Genomic DNA, 27,824 nt, shown 5'->3' with positions numbered 1-27,824 from the left:
GATCAGAGGCAAATGGGAATTTTAGATGAAGAATACAGTGATGATGAAATGAATTATCCCATTTCAAAATATTCAAATAAAAAATGTCCTAGGTGTAACTCGGGGAAGAAATACAAAAAATGTTGCGCTCTGTTACTCAAAAAAAAAATTGATATGTATTGATTAGAAACAGAAATATATAGACCATGACAGAAATTGCAATTAAATTAGAGTTCTTTCAATTTTCATTCATTACTTATTTTTCACTAGCTTCAAGTACGAAAATTGCTTTTTTTTAGAATGAATCTATTAGATTTTGAATAGACGCTTTTGTACTGAATATATCAGCTGTATTCTGAAATATTGGATTATTCTTTGCATAGGCAAGTTCAATCAAGTCGTTTTCTGAGGAAAATAAGGCTTCGTTAAAAGACCAAATATGAAGTCCATTTGAAGAGTCAGAACTAGCAACCGTCCAAGAGTCGAAGTCAGGGCTGTACATCCAGTGGGAGTCCGTAACGTGTCCGAAATGCCCAGAATGGATACCGAGCAATTCATCGGGCCCCTCTAATCTTTCAGATTTGCTCCAACTTGAAGATTTATTCCCAATAATAGTCTTAAGTGAATTTTTGAATGTGGCAATATCATCTCTGGAACTTGTATTTTCTGAATGAATATTACCTTCTTTTGATTTCACTGAATGATTATTCGATTTCTTTTCTTCGACATTGTAAAATTGGTCCCATATTGGTAAATTATTGCTTTTTGTTATATCCCAAATGGAAACTTTCCCATCCAAACTTGAAGAAAGCAGTAGTCCATTACCACCTCCATGCCATTCCACTCTGTGAATTCCGTCTTTGCCGTATTTTAATTTGTTAACCACGAATTTATTACTTGAATTTTTGTTATCTTTATTATTCGAAAAATACCTTAAATCAATCAAATATATACTTCCATCATAACACCCCACACTAACCAAATTTGAAATGCAGGGATGTACCGAAATAGACAAACAAGGATAATCTGATACATTCCATTTTCCTACTGGGGCACTAGTCTTAGAATTTATGTTTGAGCTTGACCTCAGCCTTATTTTTGGTAAAGGAGAGTTGTTGTCACCCGACTTTTTGTTAATTCTAAAGTCGTAAATAGATAAATTCCCTTGATGGCTCACTGTTGTGAAAATATTTGGAGTTAAGTCGGGATTCAGCCAAGATAAATCATTTATCCCTCCATTTAAATTATAGTCACCGTCAGATTCAAATATTACATTGTTTGAATTTAAATCGTAGATATAAATCGAAGAATCTTCGTTACCTGAGAGCAGCCAATTTGAGTTTGTCGTTCCCCATTCCATTCCATATCCCGACTTTCCTGTACTGCTATGCTTGTCACCAAGTAAAACACTAGCTACACTGTTATCAAACAAATTATTTTCAACATTGTAATCACTTTTTTTTCTTAAATCCATACCTAAATCCTTTAATTTATCAATATCTATGCTATGAATAACTATCTTTCCTTTAATAGTTTTACTCGCGAGCTTTAATTTATTGTCATTAATTGTTGAACAAATTTTAAATATATCCTCCTCTACTGAAATTTCAAGCAATGTGTTTATATCTGGGTTCAAATATTTTGGCTTCATTAACTCACTACCTTTTTGCATATCATTTACAGTTAAAAGATCAATATCAAAATTTGGAACATCTATTAGACATATTGCAATATAGTTGTCTGAAGTACCTGATTCTGAATAATTAATATCATTAACTAAACTTCTGCCCGTGTATGATCCATAAACCACCAATTGTCCATGTGAATATACTTCTGGATCGCTCTCTAAATCATTCATAGCTTGCTCTATTTCCATACTTTCACTATTAAATCTAATTGATGGAATACTAAAGGACAAAGTTGGCCATTTTAAAGGGGTCATAAATAAATAGTCATAAATAAAAGGAACATTCTTTCTCCAAAGCCAATTTTCCTGGATCTTGGGGTTTTCATTTATAATTAATTCCATTTGATATAACAATTATATTTACTCCTATCTTCCTGTCTTATTTTTATTTTGTCTTTTTTTTATTTTTATGTATATGTTATTTACCTGGTAATAAAACACAAAATTTGAGGAATTAGAAAATAGAATGAAACCTAAAATTAAATACAACTACAATATTGATCCCTCTTCTGTTTTCGTGTTCTAAATTTTTTTTTTTTTGTGTATATTTTATACCGGTTTAAATTAAATTAGGGCATCATAGTTTAAAATAATCTCGAGAAACAGATAAAAAATTGCATAAACCCACAAAAAAAAAGGAATACATGATAAATAAGAAGCAGCAAAACCACGTGTTCATTTACATAAATCGCACAAAATTATATATATTCTACATACTTAAGAGCCGAACATAAGAGGTAAGTGTGAAATATATTATTGCGATAGAATAAGCAATATCCTATCTATCTGAGTTACATTATAAGAGAGAGAGGAAAGCCCAATGTTGAGTTTTTCAAAAAACCGCATTTCTATTTGAGAAAGATGCTTAGATCTAATTTCATATTCCATTATCTGGTCACTTTGTACCCTGAGACGTGTCAAGACATTTAATACCGTTCTAAAAAGTTTTAATTGAACTTCTTTAATTGTGCTGACTACACAGGTACTATAATATATCCCGTGTTTGTTTAAAGATGCCTGAGATATTGTATTAACCATATTGGAGTTGCTAGAACCTGAAATAGTGTTCAAATTCGTTCCTGACTCTTTTGAATCCAAAGATTGACTGTTTCCAACTGAATGAGTTCCCAAACTACTATCTATAGTTACAGTGTCCGAGTGGTGTATCCTAATAAATCTTTCATTACTTAGAGAATATAAAAGATTCCTAGCAACATTATTGGGAAGAAGGCATTTTTCTGCCAATATCGCATCATCCCAATATACCCTACCTTTTATTTCACTTTCTACCATGGAATTTACTGGTTTTGAAGACGAATTTGCGTCTGAATCGTTTCTGTCCCTCCCAACATTTGAAACCTTAATATTATCATTTGTATTTAAAAGATGTGGATTACACATCATACTCCAAATTCTAGATCCTAAAGACCCTACTCTCTGTCCTATATACTCGAATGTTGTTTTATATTTTACTAAAAACTTTATCTTAGCCAAATTAAGTTTATAGATAGTACCAATGGGGGAGAGACTAAGTGAGATAAATTCGTCTGTATGTTTTGATAGGACATCTATTACTCTTAAAATAGAATTTTTCAGCTTTGACTCGTCCGTGAAATCTAAGTCTTTTTTTAGTTTTGGATTTAGATTAATAAAATCCAAAATTTCGTTGTTTATTTCATCTACTGTCCATCCCTGGTCGTTTGTTTTTTTTCTTAACCCTTTACTATCTGACATAACTCTAACAATAACAGAGGACAATACATTGTTATATCTTGTCCTCACCATCTCCTCCAATATTTGGCTATAAATTGAATTATTAAGCCCATTAATGTTTATATAAATAACTTTGTTCAGAATCCTACTAATAGTGTCATTTTTAGCTTTATCTAACTTCTTCTTCTTGATACCAGGTCCAAATTTATTCTCATCACTATCAGTATTTTTAGCAGGAACCAAGCCTAATGCCGAAATTCTGAGTGCTGAATTGTTATCTAACATAAACTCCGGTTCAGTTCTTTCTGATTCAAAATTTGTATAATAACTTTCACTATAGTCAAGAAGTAGGTCGTTAAAAGCACTATTGATATTTTTGTTATCTTGACTCCCATCATCATTTTTTAACTCCGACTCATCTTTAGTTTCCTCGTGAATATTTATAAATCCGTAACTCAGTAACAAACTTAAGTTACCTTCTACATCCTCAACTGTTTCGGATAATTCTGAAATCAATAAATTCGTTGAAATCCTCCCATATTTCATTATTTCCATTAAAATCACTCTGCTATTCTCTCCTAACAAAGAACCAACATGATTCAAATATAAAGGAAAACGCAACCTAGATAATATGTTATTTGAATTAACTTCAAAAAAAGTTGTCATTGAGTTCTCAGAATTGTTTGAACAAAAGTCCGCATCTACTGACTCTTTGTAAAATATACAAAAGTGTTGAATTAAAATTAACATAGAGTTTCTAAAATATATAAATTTATCTCTCACATTACTTGGGAAATAAGTTTGGGCTTCTTTACTCTGTAAAATTAAATTATATAGTCTATCTAGTGGTAGTCGATCATTTACCAACAATGTCCGAATTATTACTGAAGGAAGACTTCCAAAATGGCTATTTATTATTTCACAAAGCAATTCAATTTCATCTCTCATCTTAAAGATGTAATTGTCTCTATATTTAAAACATCGATATTACACCATATATATACCTTATTAACAAAAAAGAACCTATTTTATATTTCTTATAAGAAAATTTTTCACAAAATTAAAATATCATTTACACAGACAGTGCCATTTGTTACTTTCACTAAATTTCTTTCCGCATTGTCAAATGGAAACTCTGAATTCAGCGCCATATGTTCTCAGCTAATTTTATTGATTCAGGTTATACAAAAAATAGAGCTGTTTTTCCAAAGTTTATGCATACATCTTCTAAAAGAATTTGCTTTATGTATAAAAATAGATTTTGTTCAAATTTACGTTAAATTTTTCTGAGTGCTCAAATAAATATATCATCTATCAACAATGAAGCAAAGTGACTTTTGCATGTTTTTTGTAGGAAATTTTAATTTCCACACTAGAAGGGTTAATTATGTAGATTTATTTTCGGCTTTACATTATAAAGTGAAATGTTGTACTCTCATGTATATTAAATCACTATATTTATCACCAATCTTTCAAATACTAAAATAAGGGGGGTCAGTGGTCTAGAATTATCTGATTATTTTATGTAGAAAAAAACTAGTTTATGGAATAACAGAGAAAAATATCAAAACCATACCTCAAATTAAATAAATCATCAAAAATTTATCTCCTCATAGGCGAAAAGATTAACTATTAAAAACAATATAAATTTATTTAGTGATCAATGACATAATTAAATTGTTTTCTTTCCCTCAATTCTTGTCATATTTCTAATAAATTGCACCTTTAACGCCATATGGCGCCAATTATATCAAAAAATTGCAGATATAAAACTGACTAATATAGTTCCTTTTTTATAGCTTCAGCTCCTCCCATGATGAATAAATCCAGTTTTCTACACCACGATTTACTTAAAGGAGAAAACATTTTGTTTTATGTTCCTTTGAAAAGAAAATCTCTGGTATATAGAGAGGTATGTTATTTATTTACATTTATTGTAGTTTGTTAATTCAAGGTGAACCATTTATCATTTCCGTTTTTCTTATAAACTACAAAACAATAATTGAATTTAATGCCTTATTTTATGTAGATAATGGGGAAAATTTTATATAAGAGCGGATTAAGAGCTGATTTGAACGAAATCAAAGGAAGTGACGAAAGTACGAGTATTTTATTGTTTTGTATTCCAGACAGTATAAGTAACTTTGAATTGGAACGCATTTTTAGAGGTTTTGGTGATATTAAGGAGGTAAGTTTGTCTTATTTTGGTAACTTGATGTTATCTAATTAATGATGGAATGATGTTATCTTTTTTTTCGTTTTGAAACTCGTGAATTAAAATAACATATCATTTCATATTTATAAATTTAATATTCTAACTATGTGTTTTTTTTAGATTTCTTATAATAACAATAACAATTCAGAACATCACTCTTCTAATTATTCTAATAGAAATAGCGAGTCTGTTGAATCATGGGTATATATAACTTATCACAATAGTTTACCAATAAACAAAATGAAACAAAATTCAGAATTTGATCCAAAATATTTATTTAGGATGCTATATATAGACGACAGTATAATTTTTGATGATATTGATACATATAAAAATAAAGATGATTACAATAAAGGTGTCCAGAAAATTATAATAGATATCATGAAAAAAAGAGCAGATCCAGGGTATCTGAAAAGGGAAATAGACATATATATGGCAAAACAAGACATAGAAATGGAAATAATAAAAGAAAACTTGAAATTGGAATCAACAATTCCGGATGAAGACGGTTTTATTAAGGTTGTAAATAAAAAGCAAAAAACACCAGATGGTACCGTTGTTTATAGTTTTTGCCCAGAGGTGAATGATTGCATTATAGGATTTAGAACTAGGAAAAATTCAAAAAATAAAGAAAAGAAGAAAAAGGAATATTCTGACTTTTATAAATTTCAAATAAGAGAGCAAAAAATGCAGGATATGCAAAAATTGCTACATTAGTTAACCTTTTTTTTGTCAATTAATACTTAATATGAAATTCGTATAAACTTATTGGTTTCCTTTTTCCCAAATGTTTGAATTGGTGTCATCTATAAGAGGTTTCGTAGCGACTTTTGAACCTCTGTATTTAACGAATTGAACAAGCCCAATGATAAAAACAATAATAGTGGCTATTAAAGAACCAATAGGGTAAATATAGCATTCATTATTCTGAAAAAAGTAGTTTTCCGAGAATATATCTAATATAGAATGACTGTATTCATACTCTGATTTGCCATTTAATAAGTAGAATAGAAATTTGGAAGGAAGGTAGATAAAGTCCTTAATCAGGCATATTGCACTTCCTCCGATCATCTGTGAATAAGAAACAATGACTTGAAACAAAGGGAGGAATATGAGTAAGGCAACTAATGTAAAGTATTGCCCAATAGCGAATACTATTGGAGAACTTAAATACTTATGCCTATTTACAATAAGTTTGTCCTGCATATTCTTTTTAATTCCCAGATCACTATTTGGATAACTACATTGATTTGTAAAGACAAAGTAAGCATCTTGGGTATAACCATCAATTAGGCTATTAAGTAAAAATCTGACAATAGAGTATATTGAATCCATCACTACACCTTTTCTTGTACGCCTTCCATACCTAGTAAAATCTGTTTTTTGAGCAGGTGTTCCACTATATAGTTTACTAAGAGCATCTGCATTATCACTCCAAATTTGTCTAAAATAGAATTCGTTTAAAGAATCTCTTCCTGGAATAGCTTGGAAAACTGAAGTAATTTCAGAAATTTGAGGAATATCAATATCATTCATTTGTCTCAATATATTCAAAAGTACTCTTCTACCAAGTACTGACTGAACTACATTTGTCCTATCAAGACAATCTACACAATTTGTTCGACAAATACCATTCTGAATGGAATTCACAACTAATTTAAATTCATCTTGTGAGTCGTTATTGTAGCTGCCTTGTATAATACCATAAATAGGAGAATAATCATATTCTTGGAAATTTAGTTGAATTTCTAGTGATGTAAAACCTATATCATCTAGCCCAATATTCACTAAATTATTTATAAGAAAGCGCAAATTCTCCCATCTCATCTTAGAACACTCTGAATGAAAGTCAAACCAACAAAATCTAACATCATTATTTATTTTGCCATTTTTAGAAACATCATTTGAATAACCATCACCTAACACTTTAAAGTTATTTCCACAAACATCATTGACATCTAAATTACTTAAATATTTTTCAAATTCAGTCCCGAGAACCAACTCGTGACGTTTTTTGTCAATTAGATTAGCTACTATAACTCCACTACTTGAGTTCATACTCTGATATTTGTTATCAAGTAAAAGGCTATCATTGTTTTCAGCAGCATTCAATTGATTACAATATTTTTTCGATAACTCTCTAAAATGACGATTTACTATTTTCTGCTGAAATTCCTTATTCGAATAAATTTCAATAGGGGGGGTCTTTTCTAAATTAGGACTTTGTTTCCAAATAAAAGGAATTGAACCTCTATATTGTAGATAACTTAATAATTTAGTAGATCTTTGTTTTCTTACAATAACAATTTGCTCTGTTTCAACTGAATTTGAAACATTACCATCTGAATTGGCACCTCTACATAAATACCTAACTCCTTGGCGACGAAAATCTCTTCTGGAAATAAGCATAAAATTTATTTCAGTGAAATTATTAACATCTTCAAGGCCTTCCACTTTATCATTCAAATCTCCAAAAGTAAACCTAGATGAACCAACAAATCCGGATATTATTGGAGACGCCCATTTTGAAGTAGTAGATCCTCCTTCATATAAAGGAAGTAAGAAGTTGTAATTCCAGCAAAATCTTTCTTCTGGTAAGTCGCCTTTTCCACTTATTATTGATTGTCTAACACTTTTTGTAATATCAATTTTTGAGCATGTTGAAAAGTAAAATCCACCTCTGTCAAAAATTGATAGAATCATTGACTCGGCTAAATTTACGGATTCAATTTTATTTGAAAAGCTGCAATCTGATTCATTATTAGAAATTTCTTTAAATTCTTTTCTTCCAATATCACTTGAAATATCTTTAATGTTTTCTTCTAAATCAACAAATTTTACTTTATTTATCTTGTATATTCCCTCACAATATCCTATTTCTGTAACAAATTCAGCTTCAGTAATAAACAAGCACTTAGTAATACCTTTATCATATCTCCAAACGCCTACTAAACCATATGCACTAAAAATCTCTTTCTCTGCTCCACCTTGGATATGTTGTGGTTCTGTAGTACTTACAGATCCTATTGAACCGATATACAAGTATTCAACTTTATTCTGATTCCCTAATTCCTTTGCATCTCCGGAATCATCTATTGAAATGTCATTTTTTGAATCAGAACATGAATTAAATGATTTAATAATATTCTCAACAGAATTTCCAAGACATGAAAAACTATCTAATTTTGATATCTTTATCCATCTCCCCACTGGAGTGTTTATTTCATAAACTTTCAATTGTGGTTCAAAAGGGCTTTTCATTTTTGTTTCCTCTTTTACAAAAAAAAGGAGTAAATAATAATATGGTTAAATCTTATATTTCTACGAGTTTTATAATTGAATATACCTTTATTTGTACAGTGTTTAAATATCTATACCATAATATGTATTTGATGTTAATGAAATACTATGCATGTATTGATCCTCTCGTGTGAACAAAATATTAAAATAATAACATTACCGCCGAATGGCGCCACTAGATGTTAGAATATTGTAAACAAAAATTTAGACTAGTAACTAAAAAAGGATTTAGGAGGAATGTTTAAGAAAAAAGTGCCTCAAACGGGTGGGGAGACTGTTTTGGGTCGTCGCTCAGTTACTCAGTTAAAAGATCGACTACTAAATCAATATAACTTGAATTCTAAGATTTGTGACATAATTTTGGGGAAAAGAAAAAAAAAAGATTTAAAAATATTTTCAGTAAAGTTCGAGACTAAAGAAACGAATAGAGGAATTCTCTATAGGCAGGAATTTGAAGGTGAATCTAGTTTTTATCTTGACAAATCTCTTCAAGATGGTGATAATTTGAAACATGAAAAGGTGCAGAGTGACATTTTGGAAAGTGTCTCACCAACTTTTAATTTGGATTTCAAGCCAAATGTGTCAAATATAGTAAAATATCCTGCAGTTATTCCGTTATTCTTTGAGTTTGGGTCAGGAAAAATATTTCCTACTCTACAGCTTATTTGGATCTACGGTTCAATTTTTGTATTACCAAAAATCATTGTTTTAGATCATGTTAAAACTTATATCTTAAATGGGGCTGATTTAATGGCAGGAGGGGTTCTCTTTGACGAGAGTATTGGAATAGAAGGAATAAAAAAAGATCAAATATGGGTGATCAAGTGTAGAAGCGACGAGCATCCTATTGCAATAGGGATATCTCTAGTAGATTGGAATCAGATAGAGACACCAGAACTACGAAAAGGAAAGGTATTTAAGGTTATACATCACTGTAACGATGCACTTTCAGCAGAAGGTAATTTTGAATTTAGTACTCAGAAAAAAAAGGTTGAGGAGTTAACAGTTGACAATCTCAATTCAGCTATTACGGAAAAAGTGTCAATTAATGATAATATTGGTATTGAGACGAAAGATCAAAAAGAAGATATTGTAATCGATAAAAATAAATATGATTTTCTTTTGGAAGTGTTATTATTTCAGGTATTAGATAGTTTGAAGGACAGTAAGTCTGTTCTTCCGTTGGATTCATCGGCAATATGGGATAGAATGTCTCGTTTATCTTTAAGAATCTATGGGATACCATTAGACATTAAAAATTCTTCTTATATTAAAATTTCAAAATTTTTTCAACATTATAATAAAACAGGTATTTTAGCTATTAAACAAAATAGAATAGGAATCATGAATATTGTTGAGATTAACATCGAAAAAATAAGTTTAAAAGAAAAGGATAATTCTACAAATTGTATTTTTGCCGAACTTGAGTTGATTAGAAAAAGGAAATTAAAAACTGAGGTAGGAAGAGAATCAAATAGTTTATCTAATAATAACTTCAGTGGAAGAGCAAAAAATACAAATAATAGTGAAGGGAATAGTCAATCAATGGAAGTAATTAACATTTACCAACCAAATTCAAATTTACAAATGGTTATCGATTATTACATTTCAAACAACGACAGTGATAAATTTGGTGAAATTTATTTATTAAAGACATCAAGGGGTGAAAAGAAGCAATTTTTTATTTCGATATTAGATGCAAGAAGAGCAATTGAATATTATATTAACTCTAATAATCTGAGAGTTTGTGATCCAGGGTCAAATTGCAATAAGTTAACCCATGTAAAGTTGGACGAAACTTTAATGAGTTTGATTTCAAATAAAGATAATGATATTATTCCATTATCAAATTTATTTAAGTCCATTCCGAGCTTCTTGAAACCTTTCTATTATATTAGAAATAATTCATTCAATGTCAATTCAAACGAAAATCCAAACATAATAAGAGGAAATTGTAAATCAATTTTAATATATACCGAATCTAGAACTGGTGCTAGAAAATTTGTTACAATTATTAGTCCTTATATAAGCCAGTTTGGTTTAAATCCTCAAGAGGTTGCAGAATCATGTCAAAAAAAATTTGCATGTTCAGCAACAGCATCAGAAATAAAGGGATTTCCTTCAGACTTAAACATTGGTGTTGTTATACAAGGAAATGTTACGGATCAAATTTCAGATTTTTTATCTAGTAAATGGGGAATTCCCAAATCATTTATTGAAGTTCGTTAGTTTCATATGGTTTATACAATAATTAATTCACCAGACTAGTTATTTTTATTTCAGATTTTTTATTATATTAAAAAATTGCACGTCATCACCATCTTGGATCAAAAATTACATTTTGAGGCGAACTACCCTCCCCATATAAAATGGTTGCATCTTTCAATGCATCTTCCATATGTGCTACGCCAAGATAAAACAATAATACTAGTGCAATCATTGTAATACTTGCAAATACTCCAATATTCTTTTTGTCCAAATCCATTCTGTTAAATTTTACATTAAAAAAACTATAAATAAATATATAAAGTCTAACATAACTTACATTACTTCTTTCTTTTTTAATTCATTTAATTTAGTTTCTATATCATTAGACAAGTCTGTCAATTCTTCTATTGTGTTGTTTAGTACCTGTTACATTTTGTAAGTAAAATAAGTTTTGGGATCAATTGATGTTTCTATTTACCGAAGAAACTAAAACTCACCTCTTCATTTAAGATTCCTGTATTGTTTGTTGTGTCATTAATTTGTAAATAATGCTCTTTAATTTCTTTCAAAATTTCATCTTTTGATATTGTTTCATTTAAATTAATTTTGTAAGAGTGAGAATTAATATTGAGGCAATTAACCTCATTTTGTGTGTTTATTAATAATAACCCGATAATGATTATTAATATTTTATTAATTCCCATTATACAACAACCTTATTTTTTATTTCTTTAATATATCCAATACTAATATATTTATATTTTGTTACTTTATAACTTTTTTAGTTGCATAAATTTTTTTTTTCACTCTTTACCAAGAATATTTTTTGTTTGACTTCCTAAACTCCTTTTATGTATCGTTATTTAGTGAAATGGATATTTTGTAAAATAATGTAATTAAAAAACCTTTATATAGGATTTTAGAAAAATTATTCCACAAATTTAATCGATAAAATAATAATGAATAAATGAAAAAAAATTGATTTGTCGATAGTTTTTCCGACAAAAAATCACCATAAACCTTTATACTATTTTTTAAACTAACGCATGGTAATTCAATAACTGACATACAAATAAAATCGTCAAAAAAAAGAACTAAAATGAGAATAAAAAAAAAAAGTTAATGGGTAATCTTATGTGTAAACTAAATAAGATAAACAATATCACTACATATGCAGAAAAGAATGCTCAATATGAGAAAATGCAGCCATTTGTATTTCAAATTCACATATTTTCCAAAAAAATGAATTTACGGTATATGCATGCAATTAAGAGGAAATTTGTGTACGTAATTTGCATGTAACTTATTTGCAGAAGATTTTGAAAAAAATTGTAAGCTGGGATAACAATATTTTTATATAATATTAGTTATTTTTTATCACTAATATTAAACATATAACTTAATGAAAAGATAAAATTGAATCAAGATAAAACAAACAAGAATGAATACAATATTTAACTTTGACATTTGAAAGTATATGCAAATGTGGCGCCTGTGTGGCGCTATGGTTTAATAATTTTATGTAGTCAAAAGTTTCCATTAATAGATTTGTAAAAGAAATAGGCGAGAAAAGTAAAAATAATTTGTCAATAATAACCATAAAATAATAAACTGATGAAAACATATTGAATTTATATATTCGATGACATACTGTGTTTTTGATTTGTGGAATGGGTATATTTATTAAATAATTAAAGGTAGAAGATAAACATGAGGAAAGTATTAGTACGATGGGTATTATTTGTATTTTTGATATATTTTTTGGTAGAAAAAAAAATAAAATTTGGTAATACTTTAGTTCCATCTGGAACCCCATGTAATGCAGGGAGTTATACATCTTCAAGTGGGACTTGTGAGCTTTGTCCAGTTGACACAATTGCAATAACAAGTAATTTGTCGGGATGTAATAAGTGTCCAATATTTTCAAGCACATTTGGGAAGGTAGGGGTATCTAGTTATGCAGGTTGTTACTGTATTGAGGGGTATTATAGGTTCGAAGGTACGACGAATTGTATAAAGTGTCCAGAAGAGGAAAATTCGTACATATGCCCTGGAAAGATTGATGAGAATTATTGTGAGAATAATGTAAAAACAGCAGAAGGGGGATGGTGGATGAGTAGTCAAGAGTCTGGAATAATAATAAGATGTCCAAATAAAAACTCGTGTTTACCAGATTGTACTAGTTGCAAGAAGGGTTATATTGGACCACTTTGTAATACATGTTCAGATGATCATTATCCAATTGAAAATGGATATTCAAGAATATGTGAGGAATGCCCAAATAAGTATTTACTCCTATGCATATTTATTGGAATAATAATATTGATATTGTTAATAACGTATTGTATTTCGAGGATAAGCGAATTATCATGTAAATATACTCTCATAAGTGGAAAAAAATCGTCAGTAATTGCAAAGTTTAAAATATTAATATTTTATTTATCAATAAGTACAACTTATGGAATGTTTATATATTACTATGATAAAGATCTTAAAAATATGGATGAATTCTTCACAATATACTTAAAAATATTACAATTCATGTCAACAAATCTTTGGTTACCCGTAGGAATGTTTCCAATAAAGTGTCTTTTGAAGTTATTTCCTATAACATTAAGTAGTATTGGAGACGTTAATATTACTGATATCAAAGCTGATCTAATGATATTATCAATTATGCCAATATTGGGTGTATTATTATTATTTATAATATTTACTATTAAACATATAATTGATGTAGCAAGGATATATAATGAAAATGAAAGAATAAATCATGACACAAGAATGAATAACATAGATTTGTCAATTAGAGTTGAAAAATTTCATGAGATGTTAAGAGATCAAACAGAGAAATCGACATATAGATTTATAACGAATTGCCAAGTATTTTTAACACTGATATACACTCCTGTAACTTGGTCAATTGTAAGTTCAATGGCTTGTAGAACAATACCAGGATATGGTTCCGTACAACATCAATCATATATATTACCATGTAATACATTAAATGAAATAGCATTATTTTGTTATATTTATTATGTATTTTTTTTTCCACTCATAAACATTATAGCATATTTTTTTATAAAAAAAAGAATAATTCGAAGAGATAAATTGTATCTGATAAGTAGTGGGTTTTTATTTTCTGGATACAGATTACCATTTTTGTTTTGGGAATCGTTTAGATTCTATATAATAACATCAATAATACAAATAGTGAATTTTAATTTTATGACAGCGAGAAATCTTACATTGTTTTTACTTTCGGTATATTCAATAATAATGCTTATAGAAAGTGTAATATTTCCTACTGAAAATGTGGATAGTGATGAAAACTTCAAGATGGATAAACCATGGTGGATATTTTCAATAGATATTTTCAGTACTACTGTTATACCAACACTTTCACTGGTATCAATAATATGTTTGTTTTGTGTTCTTACTCATTATCCAAACTATGGATTTACAATTGAAGTTTCAATAATTATAATACATTTAATTACAGTATTATTCTTAGTGCAACAAATGTTTGTAGATTGTTGTTTGTTAATACATAGATATAATGAGCATAAACAACTTTATGGTGTAAAAGAACAATTATTAGATACAACAGAATCAAAAGATGGTATTTCTTTATATTATAAACATAAACTTGGAGAAAACGAACAAAATAACTTATTAATGGGTTTGTTGAAGTCACCTTTTCCAGACGAGGCAGCATCACAAATGCTATATATTATAGAGCAAGGAGATATATTTGATTGTGAGGCAAAGGATGTTGGTAAATTACTGTTTTCTGCAGGATTTTTTGAACCACAAGGTCAAACTCTGAGATATTTAATTCCAAAGATAAAAGGATATAGATCAAATTCAGATATACCTGTAGATACTGAAACAGAATTATTAGCAGAAGTTAGAAAAGCAATGATGAATAACATTCGAATTTTAGGTATAGAAACAGCAGTAAAAAATTCTCAATTTAGAGCAAAAGGTGCAAGGGTAATATTTTCCTCACAACAATTTGGAGAGTCAACATGTAAGTTTAAATATGCTATATTGACTATTAAAAAATAAAAAATTAACTCTTAACTATTTTTTTAGTATTAAAAACTGCATCAGATGACTTATTCAAATTTTTATCTGATATGCGTTATTCAAATATATCAGAAAGTCGGTTGTTACAGAAAAACTTTAAACAAATATTTCCGGATGCATTACCAATGGTATATCCGGATGACGAAGAATTTAGGTTGAGAATAATAGATGCGAGAATGATAGCGAAAGAAATAAGAAAAGAAAGAAAGAGGAAGTTGAATGAATTAAAGAGTAATAATATGTATGATAAAGTATTTGGATTTAATATTCCAATTCGTCCGGATGTAAAAGAACTATTAGACATGAAACGCTTGAATGAATTGATATTACCACCAAGATGGGATCCACTTGATGGAAGGTTGGATCATGAATATGATCATGAAAGATATATTAAAGTGCGAAAACAATTTGAAGATATATTACCAATAGCAGGAACATCTATAATATCTACAGAAGAAATTGAGAAAAATTTTATGAAATGGTACAATGAAGGTTTATCAATAGAATCATCAAAAAGATATGATAATACTTCCATGGTTGGCAGTAAATATGTAATAGGTGGTAACACAGAAATTCGTGATTTTCCGATTCAAAATAGGAGTGGTAAAAACTTTATGATAGTAAATAGCAAAAAAGCCACAAAATCAAATAAGATAAAAAAATAATTATTAATATTAGAAGTCGCTAATTATATTAATATTATTTTCAATATGCTGTTTATATTTGTCTAATCCAGAAAAGGTTTCAAGTTGTTTAGGATCGTTGAATATTTGGCATAAAAAATTTTTTTCGTTATTTAACATTTCATCTGAAATTTTGTTAGAACAAGCAATACAATTATTGTTTCTTTGAATGGAGGAATTTTTAATGGAAAAACCATTTAGACATCCACGAATGCATTGTGGATAAGATCCTAAAATACTTTCAACATTATCACAATGAGTTGAATTCCAATATCCATTACTTTGAGATAAATTAATGATAAGCTCAACTGCAATAGAAGATGCAATATAACTATTTCCAATTCTAACAACTGAACATTGTTGATCAATGGGAATATCAAAAAGGTCAGTTTTTGAATTAACAGATAGGTCACCACAAAAATAACAGCCGTTAGAGTCGTTTTGATCAGATGTTACTTTATCTTCAATAAATGTATTTCTAGTGACTACAAAAGAATCAAACCCAAGACCAACTGTAATACAAAGAATCGGATTGTCTTTATTTCTGTGATGCCTATTAATAAATGAAGTAAGAATAGTTGGAATAAGTCTAGATTCTTTTGTATCTGTAAGTAAAAGTATAACATCAGAATCTTGTATTATTTCTTTCAATTCTTCACATTTTTGTATGAATTCATTATCACTGATTGTAGGATCGTTAAGGATAGGCACATCAAAAGGTAAATCATGACCCATTAAATCGGGACAAATATATCTTAACCTTTCAATAGCAGCAGATGCTTTATTTTTTTTTAATTTAGCATCTTCAAAAGTAAATAAACATTGTCTAGATGGGTTATTTAAACTAACTTCAGAGTTATCAACAAGAGTAATATTTCTTATTCCCCACCCGATCAAATTTCTTGAAACACTGCATCCTAAAGTGCCACTGCCAATAAGTAAGAACCTCAAATTTTTAAACTTATTAGGGTCAAACTCGGGGGCTATTCTCCATCTTATAAGATCAATGTTGATATTATTTATTTTTTGTTGTATTGTATATGAGTCAAAATGTGTTCTTAAATCAAATGAAAGTAATTTATCGTCATTAATTTCAGCTTTATTATTAATCATAGAATTACTTTGTTTAATAAAATTAGGTTTAATGGAAATGACATCAGTTATATTATCTTTATCAATTAGTATGTATGAAAGTATTGTAATGAAGAACCAGGGACAATTAACTACATTATTACTATATTTTGAGATATCTTTTTTTAATTTAATTAAAATATCACGGCATAGTTTTGAATTTTTAATTGATTCTAAATTTAAAGAAGAATTATTATTTTTATCATTATGAGTAATTGGTAGTATTATAATATCATAAAAATCAGATGTACTTGGATTGTTATTACTATCACTATTATTTAGTATTTTAAATTCAAAAACTTTATTTATATTTGAGAAACAAATACTATAATATGCTATCTGTTTTTTAAAATCAAAATATATTAACAGTAAGAAAGAAAATGGATAATGTTCATGTTTTTTGTTATTTATTTCACTAAACCAATTATTTATTGTTTCAATATTTGTAGAGAAGTGTATTTGAGGATTTGATTCAATATCTTTATTTAGATGTAGAATTTCATGCAAAGAATTTAATAATCTTAATTTTCCTTTAATCAAATTATTGTATTCTAAACAATTTATTTTTAGTTCGTTTATTGGAATAACAAAGTTAATAAATATATAAGTAATTTAAACTTTAAAATAATTAACAAATAGTAATATTTTAACAATAATATTATAATTATTATTAAATTCACAATGACATACCTGACTCGTGCAATTTATTGTTTGATTTAATAGACTCTTCTCTTATTCTAACAATATTATATTGTGAATTATAGAAACCAAAGATATCAATATATTCATTTTGAAGTTTGAGTTCATTATATTTTAGATTACTAGAAGTTTTCCAAAACCCTAGTTCAATTTGCACCTTAGGTAATTCCGATATTATATTAAATTCAAAATTATTATTCATTTTCTTTATTTTTATTTTGTTTAAATAATATAATTGACTATATTAGTGTTTTTTTTTTCTCAATGTGCACTTTCATTGTTCGTTTCCGACTTCCTCTCTCCCCCCCTCACCCCTCTCCTGTAATATTTTAGAAAAAAAAATATTGGAAATAAATAGAATTATGTGAAAAAAGATGTTACAGCGAGCAAAAATATGCATGTGTATGTATCTATGTGGTATTATTCACAAAAAAAGGAAAAATATGAATATAAATATCCCCCAAACAATATTTTGTCAAATAAATAATGATAACAATAGTGGTAGTAGATATAATTGAAATAATTATCTTAAATGATAATTGATGTATCTTTCAACACACAAGTAACTCTTTTTATTGCGTAGAGTTATTATTGATAAAATCTTTTATTGTAGTTAATTTATCTGAAGGCACCGCAACAGAAGGCGATATGCCAATATTAATTCTCCAATAGATAAGTGTAGCGACATTCTCTGAATTTGTAACTTGCACGTTGTTAATGTAATTATCACTAGTACCTAATTTTGCAATAATACAGTTTTTGTATGAAATATATATATAATATTCATCTTTAATTTGACTCTCAATAGAAGAATCAACTTCACCTTCGTTAATTTCGTAAATAACGGCTTCCTTTTTTAAATATGCATATCTGAGTATCGATTCTAGACTTATTTTACTCATCCAATTATTATTTTGACTGATTAAGCATGAATCGCTGTATTCCTTGCAAGTAATATAAGCATCATCGATGACAGCTCTATGTAAATTTTTTGATAAAATGAATATATCTCCAGAAACCCAATCACCATCTTCAAGTTGATCTTTTAGAATAATATTAATGGTTTCTGAACTACTGGAAATAATGATTGAATTTTGTTTAAATATAATACTTACTAATTTATTGGAATTTTTTTTAATATCCATAACATATGGTGCTAATATTGATGAAAACATAAATCCATATCTTAAATATTGAGAGTCGCTATATAGATTTCCAGAAATATTAATTTCAGAGCTTTTACATGTATTATCACTCGTTAGAACGCAATAATTTGGACCAATAGAATTCGAGTATTGTTTAAGATACCAGTCTGTTGTTATTTCATTATTATTACTTTTATCTTCCAATTTTGCTTTAGTAGGTATAATTTCACTGATGCTTGTTAATACAGACAATGGTTTCATACTTGTCGACTCATATAAAAATAATATTGATGATATCCAAGATATTGTTAAATTCATTGATTGAGCATGAATGTTATCAGATATAAATGAGTGTTTGTCCATTATATTGTTTTTAACATCTAGTAATTTAGAGCAACATTTTGAGATAACTAAGGTAATTATTGGACTATCTTCTTCATTTAAAAGGCTTAGTTGTACATTTCCATTATTTACTGCATCGATAGGAAGAATAAATGATAAACTACCATTATTGTTGTGAATATAATCATTTCTGTTTTTATCAATAGGTGGGAATTCAATTAAGCTCGAATTTTTAACAATTAAATATCCTTCACTCCATTCATCTTTTAAATCAAATGTTTCAATAACAAATGATTCGAATTCACCTCCTGTATGAAATTAAATTATTCGCTTATAATGTATTGATTTATTGATTTTTTTTTCAAACATACCCTTATATCCTTCTCTAAGTGCCCATCTATCTTCGCCTTCTAAATCGTAATATGTAGAGTATAATTTAACCTGATTGGAAATTGATGGAAATGAAATAATTGGTTTATTTAAGTCATTGCTCTAAAATAATAATTAATTCGTTCTTATCTAAATTGAAATATATTTTTATAGTTCAAACTTACCTGAAAAATTAATGTTTCGTTTGTTCTAAACATAAAACCAAAAGAACAGCTGTTATTGTGCTTAAAACTCAACATTTCTAATTTTATTTGTAAATTGAATTATCTAGGTGGTTAAACATTTTTTTATCTAAACTTACTTTTACCACAAGAAATTGTTGCATTTGTACTTAAATCACAAACTAAACTACCAGCTACCTCCTCATTTTCATCAAGACATGAAAAAACGTACTCTTCTTTATTTTTCACTTTTGAAACTTCATTGTTAAATATATAGTAGTTGTTTAGTAATTCTGGAATACTAGTATTATACACAACTGCTTGATTATAACATATATCACCAATGCCATTGAATTGACAGCTGACTTCAGATCCCATTTTTTAATTATTAACTTTCAAACTTACAAGTAATAATTTATTTTTGTAATCTTTCTGTTTACACTCTAATTGAATATAACGTAATAATTATTATATTTATTTATAATAAGAGTTAAGAAAGGAACTGCTCCAGATGATAATGTAACAATTTAGTTTGTGAAGACCATTAGTAATAAATAATTTAATTTACTAAATAAATTTTGCAGTATGTTTTGCATCACGATTTCATCATTTTAGTTACCAATTTGTGTAATACGGAAATGTCTCAGAGTTGCATGCAAATTGTGTCTAAAGAAATGATAAAAATTTAAAATACTAAGTAGAATATAAGAAGGAAAAAACAAATAAACAATACTAAATTTTAAATATAGATTAACAACATTTATCTTTTTAATATAATGTTTTTGTCACTATTTCACACGAGTCGACAATTTAATGAGGTAAATATGATATCATTAGATATCATAGTTGTGAAAACTAAAAAAATTAATAACTAAACCCTTTTTATATTAACAGTATAAATATTGGCAAGTGTACGATAATTGATTTTCTATCTTATTTACTATTGATACTTTAAATCTAAATGCGTTTTAAATAGATAATGTCGGATGAAACCTTTTATTAATATTCATTTATCACGAAGCCTTTATTTGAGATAACAAACCATTTAATTTAGAGGAGGATACATTTATAGACGGAGTTGTCCCAACAGAAAATCTCCAATAACATAGGGGCACCAGATTTTGTGTGCCTGTAATTCTAAGTTCTGTAATAGAGGATGGAGGAATTGAAATACCAGCCACAATATTATTGCTGTACGATAAGTGAAGATATACTTCATCGCTCTCAGAAGATGTTTCTGTTTTACCAACAACTTCTCCAGTTTCTGAATCGACATAGCTTGAAACAGTTCTATATTCAGTACCTTTTATATATGCATATCTTAAAATGTCGAGTTTCTCATCTTGCTGTTTCCAACTCTGAGAGGCTTGTGTTGTAAAGCAACTGCTAGAGACAATAAATAGGCAACTATAAGACGAAGAATTATCTTTTAGATATTTATATCCACTTTTAGATAGCGTAAATATATCTCCAGCTATCCACTGTCCTTCTTCAACTGGGGTTGGAATAGTAATTGTAACTGTATTTGAACTCGACTTTAATTCTATTGTTGTCTTATAAAAGTTAATAGTTGCCAACAATGATGCCGATGAGTATATCGATATTGTTATTGGGTAATAGTAATCTGGTGGTGATATAAATGAATATCTCAAGTAGTTACTCTCAGGTTGAAATGGCTTAGTCAAAGATAAAATTGCTTTTCCGCTTTTACATTTGCTTCCTGAACCGGTTAAAGTGCACGAGTTTGAAATTATATTGTCAAAAAACGGATTGAAATTCCATGTTGTAGATATTAATTGCTCTTTACTGTCTATTAATCTCACTGTTGAAGGCAGTGTATTACCTGACGTTATTATTCCTGCCAGAGGTACCAGTGTTGAAGATACTATCAAGTAAATCATTGTTGTTGTCCACGCTAATGTTAGATTCATTGATGTTAATAACTCCCAATTTGATGGATATGTAAACTTATCAAAGTAGCCAGTTACTATGTTCATTAGTTTCACGCAACATTTCATAAACTCTGTCGAAACTATCGTTACGTTATTATCATTCATTAACTCAACCTTTAAGTTGTTCTCATTCAATGTATATAGTGGTAATATAAATGACAAACTACCCCCTTGACTTATATCCCCTCTATCTGTCGGTATCATAAATTTACTCGTTATCATACTCGTCGGCATTTTAGTCGTTGTCGTTGTTGTTGTTGTTGTTGAAGTTGTTGTAGTTGTAGTTGTCGTGGTTGTTGTTGTTGAGGTCGTTGTAGTTGTAGTTGTAGTAGATGTAGATGTTGTTGTTGTTTCTGCTGCAGAACTTCCACCTCCACCCATTTTTATTGTTTTTTACTATACACCTAAGTTACCTTAAAATTTATTTTTTATATATCTAATTAAATTAAATTCTGTAAGATATATGTATAATAACTGTTTTGAGTTCATATACTCAATTTTATCCCGGTATCAATTATTTTTTTGCTATCCGCATTGTTATTCTATGTATTCACTGTTATCTTTGATGAACCTATTCACTATCCGTATAATAAATAATACCTATATTTCATTCTGATATAAAGCTATTTTAATTTAATTATAAAAAAAATCAAAAACAGTAAATTTATTTCTTTTTAAATTAAATTATAGTATTTATTATTAATTGTTTTAATGTCACATTGTGACCATTACCATGCACACTATTCGCACGCAAATGCCGCTTACAATAAAAGTTTGTTTTAAATTAAGGTGACAGTATTTATGTTAACTGTACATTAGAAACTCAGTTGCACATGGATTATAGATAAAGTTGTTGAAGGCAAATAGGTTAAGCCATTGTAATTTAATTAAATAAACACATTCAAAAGATTACTTATCTAATTAGTCATAAATTACTTTATTATCAAAAACAAACCTGTATTTCTTGGTTTATAGTAACAAAATAGAATGTATTTCTTATTATCCTAAACTGTTTGAATATGTCTTATAAGAAATTAGCATATTTTATTTTTTTGATGTGTAGAAAAGTTTAAAAAGATATCTATTTAAAGGATAAATGTATAACTGTAAGCAAAGGTTGTATGAAGAAATATGATCAATTGCAATATATATAATAATTATTAACTATGAATTTGTACTTTAACTAAATTTATCTTTGAATATTTATTGGTGACGTATTTAAATTTATATGTGATATACACACTTTTTTATTCAATGCTTTATTGATATCTAGTGATTTTGGTAATCCATCCATTCACCGGTATGCATACCTGCACGGGTGCGATACTTGTGTGTCGTGTAATCGACCGACGTTAGGTAGATTGCACAGTGTGAAGTTTGTAAATATGTAAAAATGGAATGAATGAATAAATCATTATTAAAATTTTATGGATTTATTTGAATAATAAGAATTATTAAAATAATTCTTAATAAAAAAGGATAGAATTTTTTTTAATAGTGTTGAAGTAAATTGGAATTGTATTAAAAAAAATTGTTAAAAATGAAAGTATTTAATATTTTAAAGTGTTTGATATCACTAATTATATGTATGTTATTTTTGAGCAAAAACGATGAAAGCAATTTAATTGAGAATTCGTTACTTAAATTAAGAAAACCAAAGTGCCCAAAACTCAGTAGTAGTGATAAAACAAGTCTTGAAAGGCAGTTGAAAATAAAGCAAGATCAACTTGGTCAAGCACAATTAAGTGGTGATAGAAATAAGATAGAAAGATTAACTGGTGATATTGGAAAAATCAGACAGAGACTATGTAGACCATAAACTACAAATACGTAAATGTGTTTATTCATGATAGTACATTTAATATTGAAATAAATGTACAGAATTTCACAAAGTAGATAACTCGGGTAAAACTGATTCTTAAGTTACTTAATCTAAATGTAAGCATCAGTATTAGTAAACCGTTAAATTATTTACCATAAATTTATTTCTATACTCTCATTATTGATGAATAATATTACAGATAAGTTTTATTTCAATTATTCCGTTTTGTTAACTGTGTAAATAATAATTTATTAATCCTTGCACAAACGCTGTTTAACCCTTTGTAATTTTTCTTCCGTCTCTCTAATTTTCCTATCATTCCTTTGCATTTTAAAGTTACCCAAGTCACTTTGCAATTCTTTCCACTGCCTTTCAAGACTCTTTCTATCTTCTTTACTGAGTTGTGGGCACTTTGGTTTTCTTAATTTAAGTAACGAATTCTCAATTAAATTGCTTTCATCGTTTTTGCTCAAAAATAACATACATATAATTAGTGATATCAAACACTTTAAAATATTAAATACTTTCATTTTTAACAATTTTTTTTAATACAATTCCAATTTACTTCAACACTATTAAAAAAAATTCTATCCTTTTTTATTAAGAATTATTTTAATAATTCTTATTATTCAAATAAATCCATAAAATTTTAATAATGATTTATTCATTCATTCCATTTTTACATATTTACAAACTTCACACTGTGCAATCTACCTAACAAACATTTCAACAATTAAAGTTTTTGCATTGTATAATGATTACATATATCCATCTATATTTTTAAATACTATATCAGAATAAGTAGAAACAATCTACTGTCTAACAAATTAATATATTAATTAAGAAAATTAGTCATAAACTATTTGTGCTATTATTAACGACTTAAGTTGGTATTTGTAAAATTGTTTCCTATAGAATTTACTGAATAAGAAATTTTACTTGTAGCTTCAATGATCTAATTGTTATAATGTCTCGTTTCTATATTCTTATTTTAACTAAATTCGTCTATATTTGTCAAATTAATTATTTCAACTCATCTTCTATATATTTAATTATTTTAACATTCTGATATGTTCTTGGTTTTCCTTTGATGTTAAGATCATAAATATAGTTATCATAATAATCAAGTTTTATTATATATCCGTAATATTTGTAAATATTGGAGTTGTTATCATTGATAATGTTATTCAAATATGAATTTTTTCAATTAAAATTAATGTTACCTATTGCCTCCATATTTTCATTACTCGAGTTATTCAAATTCGCAAATAAAACATTGTTAACAGTATCATTCTCGTTATCTAACATTATATTTGAAACATTGCGATTAACACATCAGCTATGAATATTTCAACAAAAGTAATTAATAAATACTATTATTCTCCTTAATTATATTTTATATATCGATGTTTTTTATTATTATCATTCTTTCTGCTACTGAATAATAGTTTTCCTTTTCATTTTGATATATATTTGTTTCATTGCTAATACCGAACTTTATACTAATTATACTTTTCAAATAGTTAATATCTTCAGTAGAAATAATTCTATTGGAATATATTTTATTAGTGACCACCTTTATTCCCTTATTATTATATATTCCACTATTTAACAGATAACTTGTTTCAGTGTTACTTAAATCATCATTGCAATTAAATGTTATTGTATAGTTTTCCTTGTTGTAACAGACACTCGTGAAATGAAATATTGGTACTGCAATATATATACTATTGTAGTATCTTTTTTTTGCGAAAAAAACTAGATATGTTGGATCTTTAATATCAATTTTAATTATTTCATAGTCATTGCTTACTTTTCTGATGTTGTTATTTTTCGTATCGATATCCCTTAGTTCATTGTTAGAATTATCAATTAGTCCAATTAATTTCACTTCTATTATATATTTTATGTATATAGAATCTCCAATTATATTATAGTTTTTTGGTAATAAATTAAAGTCAAAATTTTGTAATACTTTAGGAATATTTTCAATTTCATATATGTTACTATATTTTCGAAATACAAATATTTTGTTTTCAAAATTTCTATCAAAATATAGTTCCTTTTTTAAAGCCATATTATTTAGTTCAAACACATTATCTGAAAATCTTAAAAAAACAACGCCATTTAAGTTATTTACTATATATGTTCCAGCACAAATAATTCGAAGGCTGATAATATTTTTATTAATAATATCTATAAAATAATTGATTTCACTATTACATGAAGCTTCTATTGAATAATTTGGTGTTAAAATACCGTTATTATCAACCATTAAAAATAGTCTATTTCCAATGTTTTCATTATTTTCATAGTTTTCATTTACTTCAACCAAAAACAGATTTTTTGGATGAATATCACCCATAATACTGTTAATTAAATTTAAGAGGCTTAAAATAATAAAAAGTACATTGAGGAATTTCATTTTTATCTAAAAAAATGTGGATAATGCATTTAAATGTCGAATCATATATCTTAATCGTTTAATGTGTATTTATAATAATTTTATATATTAATTTGAGATGTAAACAATTAGTTTTGGTTTTTAAATATGAATGTAAAACAAGTAAAAATAGGAAAAAATAATAATAAATTAATATTTTTAACTTCAAAATAGAATTTACTTGATCCTTTTTTAAATACCAATTATAGTAAATTTATAACATACCGCAAACTAAATTTTTCTTAGTGTAAAAAATGCAATTAAAGGTAACAAGTATATTATATTATATTTACTGATATAATTCTCGTTTTATCTTAATAATTCAGTAGATTTATATTTATTTTTCATACCACTTAGGGCAAATACCTTATACATTTTTATTATCATAGAAACTAGTATTAACATTACTTTTGTGTATATTTACAGTATTTTTCTTTAAAAGAAACAATAATATTAACATTCAGTATGTACTATATATTCATTTAGCACTACTTAATATGAGGATATCGAGTTACTTGGATTATAGTTAAATGTAAGTGATAACACAGTATTTTTTTTATTGAGGTTTTATTATTTAAACAGATTAACCATTATTTATAGTAGATCGTTATTTTTTCTCAAAGTTTAATACAATTACTTTTGTTTTATGAGTAACTGGATATGGTAACTTGTAGAATACTGTAAAATTCCTGTAATTGTCTTTTCTCGTTTCAATTTACCTAAAATAAATAGATCATTCAATTAAAAAATACACATTAAAACAATCACCTGTAATTTTTTATTTATAAATGGCCGTTTATCTTCTTTTTCTTCTAATTTGACAAGTAGTTATGTTTATCTAGTTTAATTTTTTTTAAAAATTTCAAACTTTCTAAATCATTTTTATTTATTTGAAATTTAGTTAATATATAGAAAAGGTAAATGAAAAATTTCGATGATAATGTAATTTAAATGTCATTGAAAATACAAGAATTTTGTCTCATTACAGATTTCTAAAAAAATAAAATGATAGTTATTTGTTTTCAATTATTTAGCAAAAGATCATTATTAGTGCAAATCAAGCTGGTAGGTAAATATAACACTTTCTTTTGACTTTCTTATTTGCTGTATTACTTGTTAAAATAACAATGTATTTATTGATTTGAAACAATTTTCTTTGTTGAGTCTAATGACCCTATATTTAATCACCTTTAGTTTTGTCTTCTGAATCATTTGGACAATTTAAATTATCATAAACTTCATAATTATGTTTAGACCTAATTTCTATTTCATCTGAGTAGTTATTTTCATTATTTGATCATTCTTTCATCACTATTTTTTACATTTCTTAATTTATTAACTCTTTCATATTAATCAAGTTCTAAGTTACAAATTATTATTTTTCTATTAAATTTTTTTAATATGTAACACCCTTTATAGTAAAATTCTTATTTTTCGCGATAATGATTTTCTAAAACTATATAATTTAATCCTTGCGTTTATAAATCACTTTTCATGTTATTTATGATATGAAACATTCACATTATTTCTATGAATTTAAAATAATGCTTATATAATTTATTACATATTAAAATGGTCTTTATTTATAAGATTTGCATACATCATAGCGATGACTACCTGGTCTCTACAAGAAAGTTTGTTTTTCTTTAGTTTCTTATAACATATATTATACTTTTAAATTAGGGTTTTAGGTTTAGGGTTAGTTTAGGTTTAGGTTTTAGGTTTAGTTTAGGTTTAGGTTTAGGTTTTAGGTTTTTAGGTTTTAGGGTTTAGGTTTAGGTTTAGGTTTTAGGTTAGTTTAGGTTTAGGTTTAGGTTTAGGTAGATTGCACAGTGTGAAGTTTGTAAATATGTAAAAATGGA

At 27.3% G+C, this 27,824-nt stretch overlaps 14 protein-coding genes across 14 annotated transcripts; 5 read left to right on the top strand and 9 right to left on the bottom strand.

The window, feature by feature from the left end:
- Positions 1–274: 274 nt before the first annotated feature.
- On the bottom strand, positions 275–2,008 carry FG379_002441 (uncharacterized protein; the record flags this gene model as incomplete). The annotated part of the gene is made up of 1 exon (XM_067327771.1): positions 275–2,008. One exon carries the CDS (start codon positions 2,006–2,008, stop codon positions 275–277), a length of 1,734 nt encoding a protein of 577 aa, XP_067184195.1.
- Positions 2,009–2,419: 411 nt separating this feature from the next.
- FG379_002440 (uncharacterized protein) lies at positions 2,420–4,327 on the bottom strand (the record flags this gene model as incomplete). Its single annotated transcript, XM_067327770.1, has 1 exon — positions 2,420–4,327. One exon carries the CDS (start codon positions 4,325–4,327, stop codon positions 2,420–2,422), a length of 1,908 nt encoding a protein of 635 aa, XP_067184194.1.
- Positions 4,328–5,411: 1,084 nt separating this feature from the next.
- FG379_002439 (uncharacterized protein) lies at positions 5,412–6,311 on the top strand (the record flags this gene model as incomplete). The annotated part of the gene is made up of 2 exons (XM_067327769.1): positions 5,412–5,567; positions 5,715–6,311. The coding sequence occupies 2 exons, from the start codon at positions 5,412–5,414 to the stop codon at positions 6,309–6,311; spliced, it is 753 nt and encodes a 250-aa protein (XP_067184193.1).
- A 48-nt stretch (positions 6,312–6,359) lies between these two features.
- Positions 6,360–8,855, bottom strand: FG379_002438 (Sac1p family; the record flags this gene model as incomplete). The annotated part of the gene is made up of 1 exon (XM_067327768.1): positions 6,360–8,855. One exon carries the CDS (start codon positions 8,853–8,855, stop codon positions 6,360–6,362), a length of 2,496 nt encoding a protein of 831 aa, XP_067184192.1.
- Positions 8,856–9,131: 276 nt separating this feature from the next.
- Positions 9,132–11,123, top strand: FG379_002437 (uncharacterized protein; the record flags this gene model as incomplete). Its single annotated transcript, XM_067327767.1, has 1 exon — positions 9,132–11,123. One exon carries the CDS (start codon positions 9,132–9,134, stop codon positions 11,121–11,123), a length of 1,992 nt encoding a protein of 663 aa, XP_067184191.1.
- Positions 11,124–11,435: 312 nt separating this feature from the next.
- FG379_002458 (uncharacterized protein) lies at positions 11,436–11,806 on the bottom strand (the record flags this gene model as incomplete). The annotated part of the gene is made up of 2 exons (XM_067327788.1): positions 11,436–11,525; positions 11,600–11,806. 2 exons carry the CDS (start codon positions 11,804–11,806, stop codon positions 11,436–11,438), a joined length of 297 nt encoding a protein of 98 aa, XP_067184212.1.
- Positions 11,807–12,812: 1,006 nt separating this feature from the next.
- Positions 12,813–15,173, top strand: FG379_002457 (extracellular membrane associated with a signal peptide; the record flags this gene model as incomplete). The annotated part of the gene is made up of 1 exon (XM_067327787.1): positions 12,813–15,173. The coding sequence occupies one exon, from the start codon at positions 12,813–12,815 to the stop codon at positions 15,171–15,173; it is 2,361 nt and encodes a 786-aa protein (XP_067184211.1).
- A 71-nt stretch (positions 15,174–15,244) lies between these two features.
- Positions 15,245–15,859, top strand: FG379_002456 (uncharacterized protein; the record flags this gene model as incomplete). Its single annotated transcript, XM_067327786.1, has 1 exon — positions 15,245–15,859. One exon carries the CDS (start codon positions 15,245–15,247, stop codon positions 15,857–15,859), a length of 615 nt encoding a protein of 204 aa, XP_067184210.1.
- A 9-nt stretch (positions 15,860–15,868) lies between these two features.
- On the bottom strand, positions 15,869–17,909 carry FG379_002455 (uncharacterized protein; the record flags this gene model as incomplete). The annotated part of the gene is made up of 2 exons (XM_067327785.1): positions 15,869–17,559; positions 17,699–17,909. 2 exons carry the CDS (start codon positions 17,907–17,909, stop codon positions 15,869–15,871), a joined length of 1,902 nt encoding a protein of 633 aa, XP_067184209.1.
- A 370-nt stretch (positions 17,910–18,279) lies between these two features.
- Positions 18,280–20,123, bottom strand: FG379_002454 (uncharacterized protein; the record flags this gene model as incomplete). The annotated part of the gene is made up of 4 exons (XM_067327784.1): positions 18,280–19,502; positions 19,566–19,686; positions 19,749–19,825; positions 19,886–20,123. The coding sequence occupies 4 exons, from the start codon at positions 20,121–20,123 to the stop codon at positions 18,280–18,282; spliced, it is 1,659 nt and encodes a 552-aa protein (XP_067184208.1).
- Positions 20,124–20,758: 635 nt separating this feature from the next.
- On the bottom strand, positions 20,759–22,078 carry FG379_002453 (uncharacterized protein; the record flags this gene model as incomplete). Its single annotated transcript, XM_067327783.1, has 1 exon — positions 20,759–22,078. The coding sequence occupies one exon, from the start codon at positions 22,076–22,078 to the stop codon at positions 20,759–20,761; it is 1,320 nt and encodes a 439-aa protein (XP_067184207.1).
- Positions 22,079–23,237: 1,159 nt separating this feature from the next.
- On the top strand, positions 23,238–23,516 carry FG379_002452 (uncharacterized protein; the record flags this gene model as incomplete). Its single annotated transcript, XM_067327782.1, has 1 exon — positions 23,238–23,516. One exon carries the CDS (start codon positions 23,238–23,240, stop codon positions 23,514–23,516), a length of 279 nt encoding a protein of 92 aa, XP_067184206.1.
- Positions 23,517–23,770: 254 nt separating this feature from the next.
- FG379_002447 (uncharacterized protein) lies at positions 23,771–24,049 on the bottom strand (the record flags this gene model as incomplete). Its single annotated transcript, XM_067327777.1, has 1 exon — positions 23,771–24,049. The coding sequence occupies one exon, from the start codon at positions 24,047–24,049 to the stop codon at positions 23,771–23,773; it is 279 nt and encodes a 92-aa protein (XP_067184201.1).
- Positions 24,050–24,915: 866 nt separating this feature from the next.
- On the bottom strand, positions 24,916–25,884 carry FG379_002436 (uncharacterized protein; the record flags this gene model as incomplete). Its single annotated transcript, XM_067327766.1, has 1 exon — positions 24,916–25,884. The coding sequence occupies one exon, from the start codon at positions 25,882–25,884 to the stop codon at positions 24,916–24,918; it is 969 nt and encodes a 322-aa protein (XP_067184190.1).
- Between the last annotated feature and the right edge of the window lie 1,940 nt (positions 25,885–27,824).

This window comes from Cryptosporidium bovis, assembly GCF_009768925.1.
Source record: "Cryptosporidium bovis isolate 45015 chromosome Unknown contig_31, whole genome shotgun sequence".
Taxonomy (NCBI): Eukaryota; Apicomplexa; class Conoidasida; order Eucoccidiorida; family Cryptosporidiidae; genus Cryptosporidium; species Cryptosporidium bovis.
Note: the sequence above shows the minus strand (reverse complement) of the source record. Positions and strands in the feature narration are given on the sequence as shown.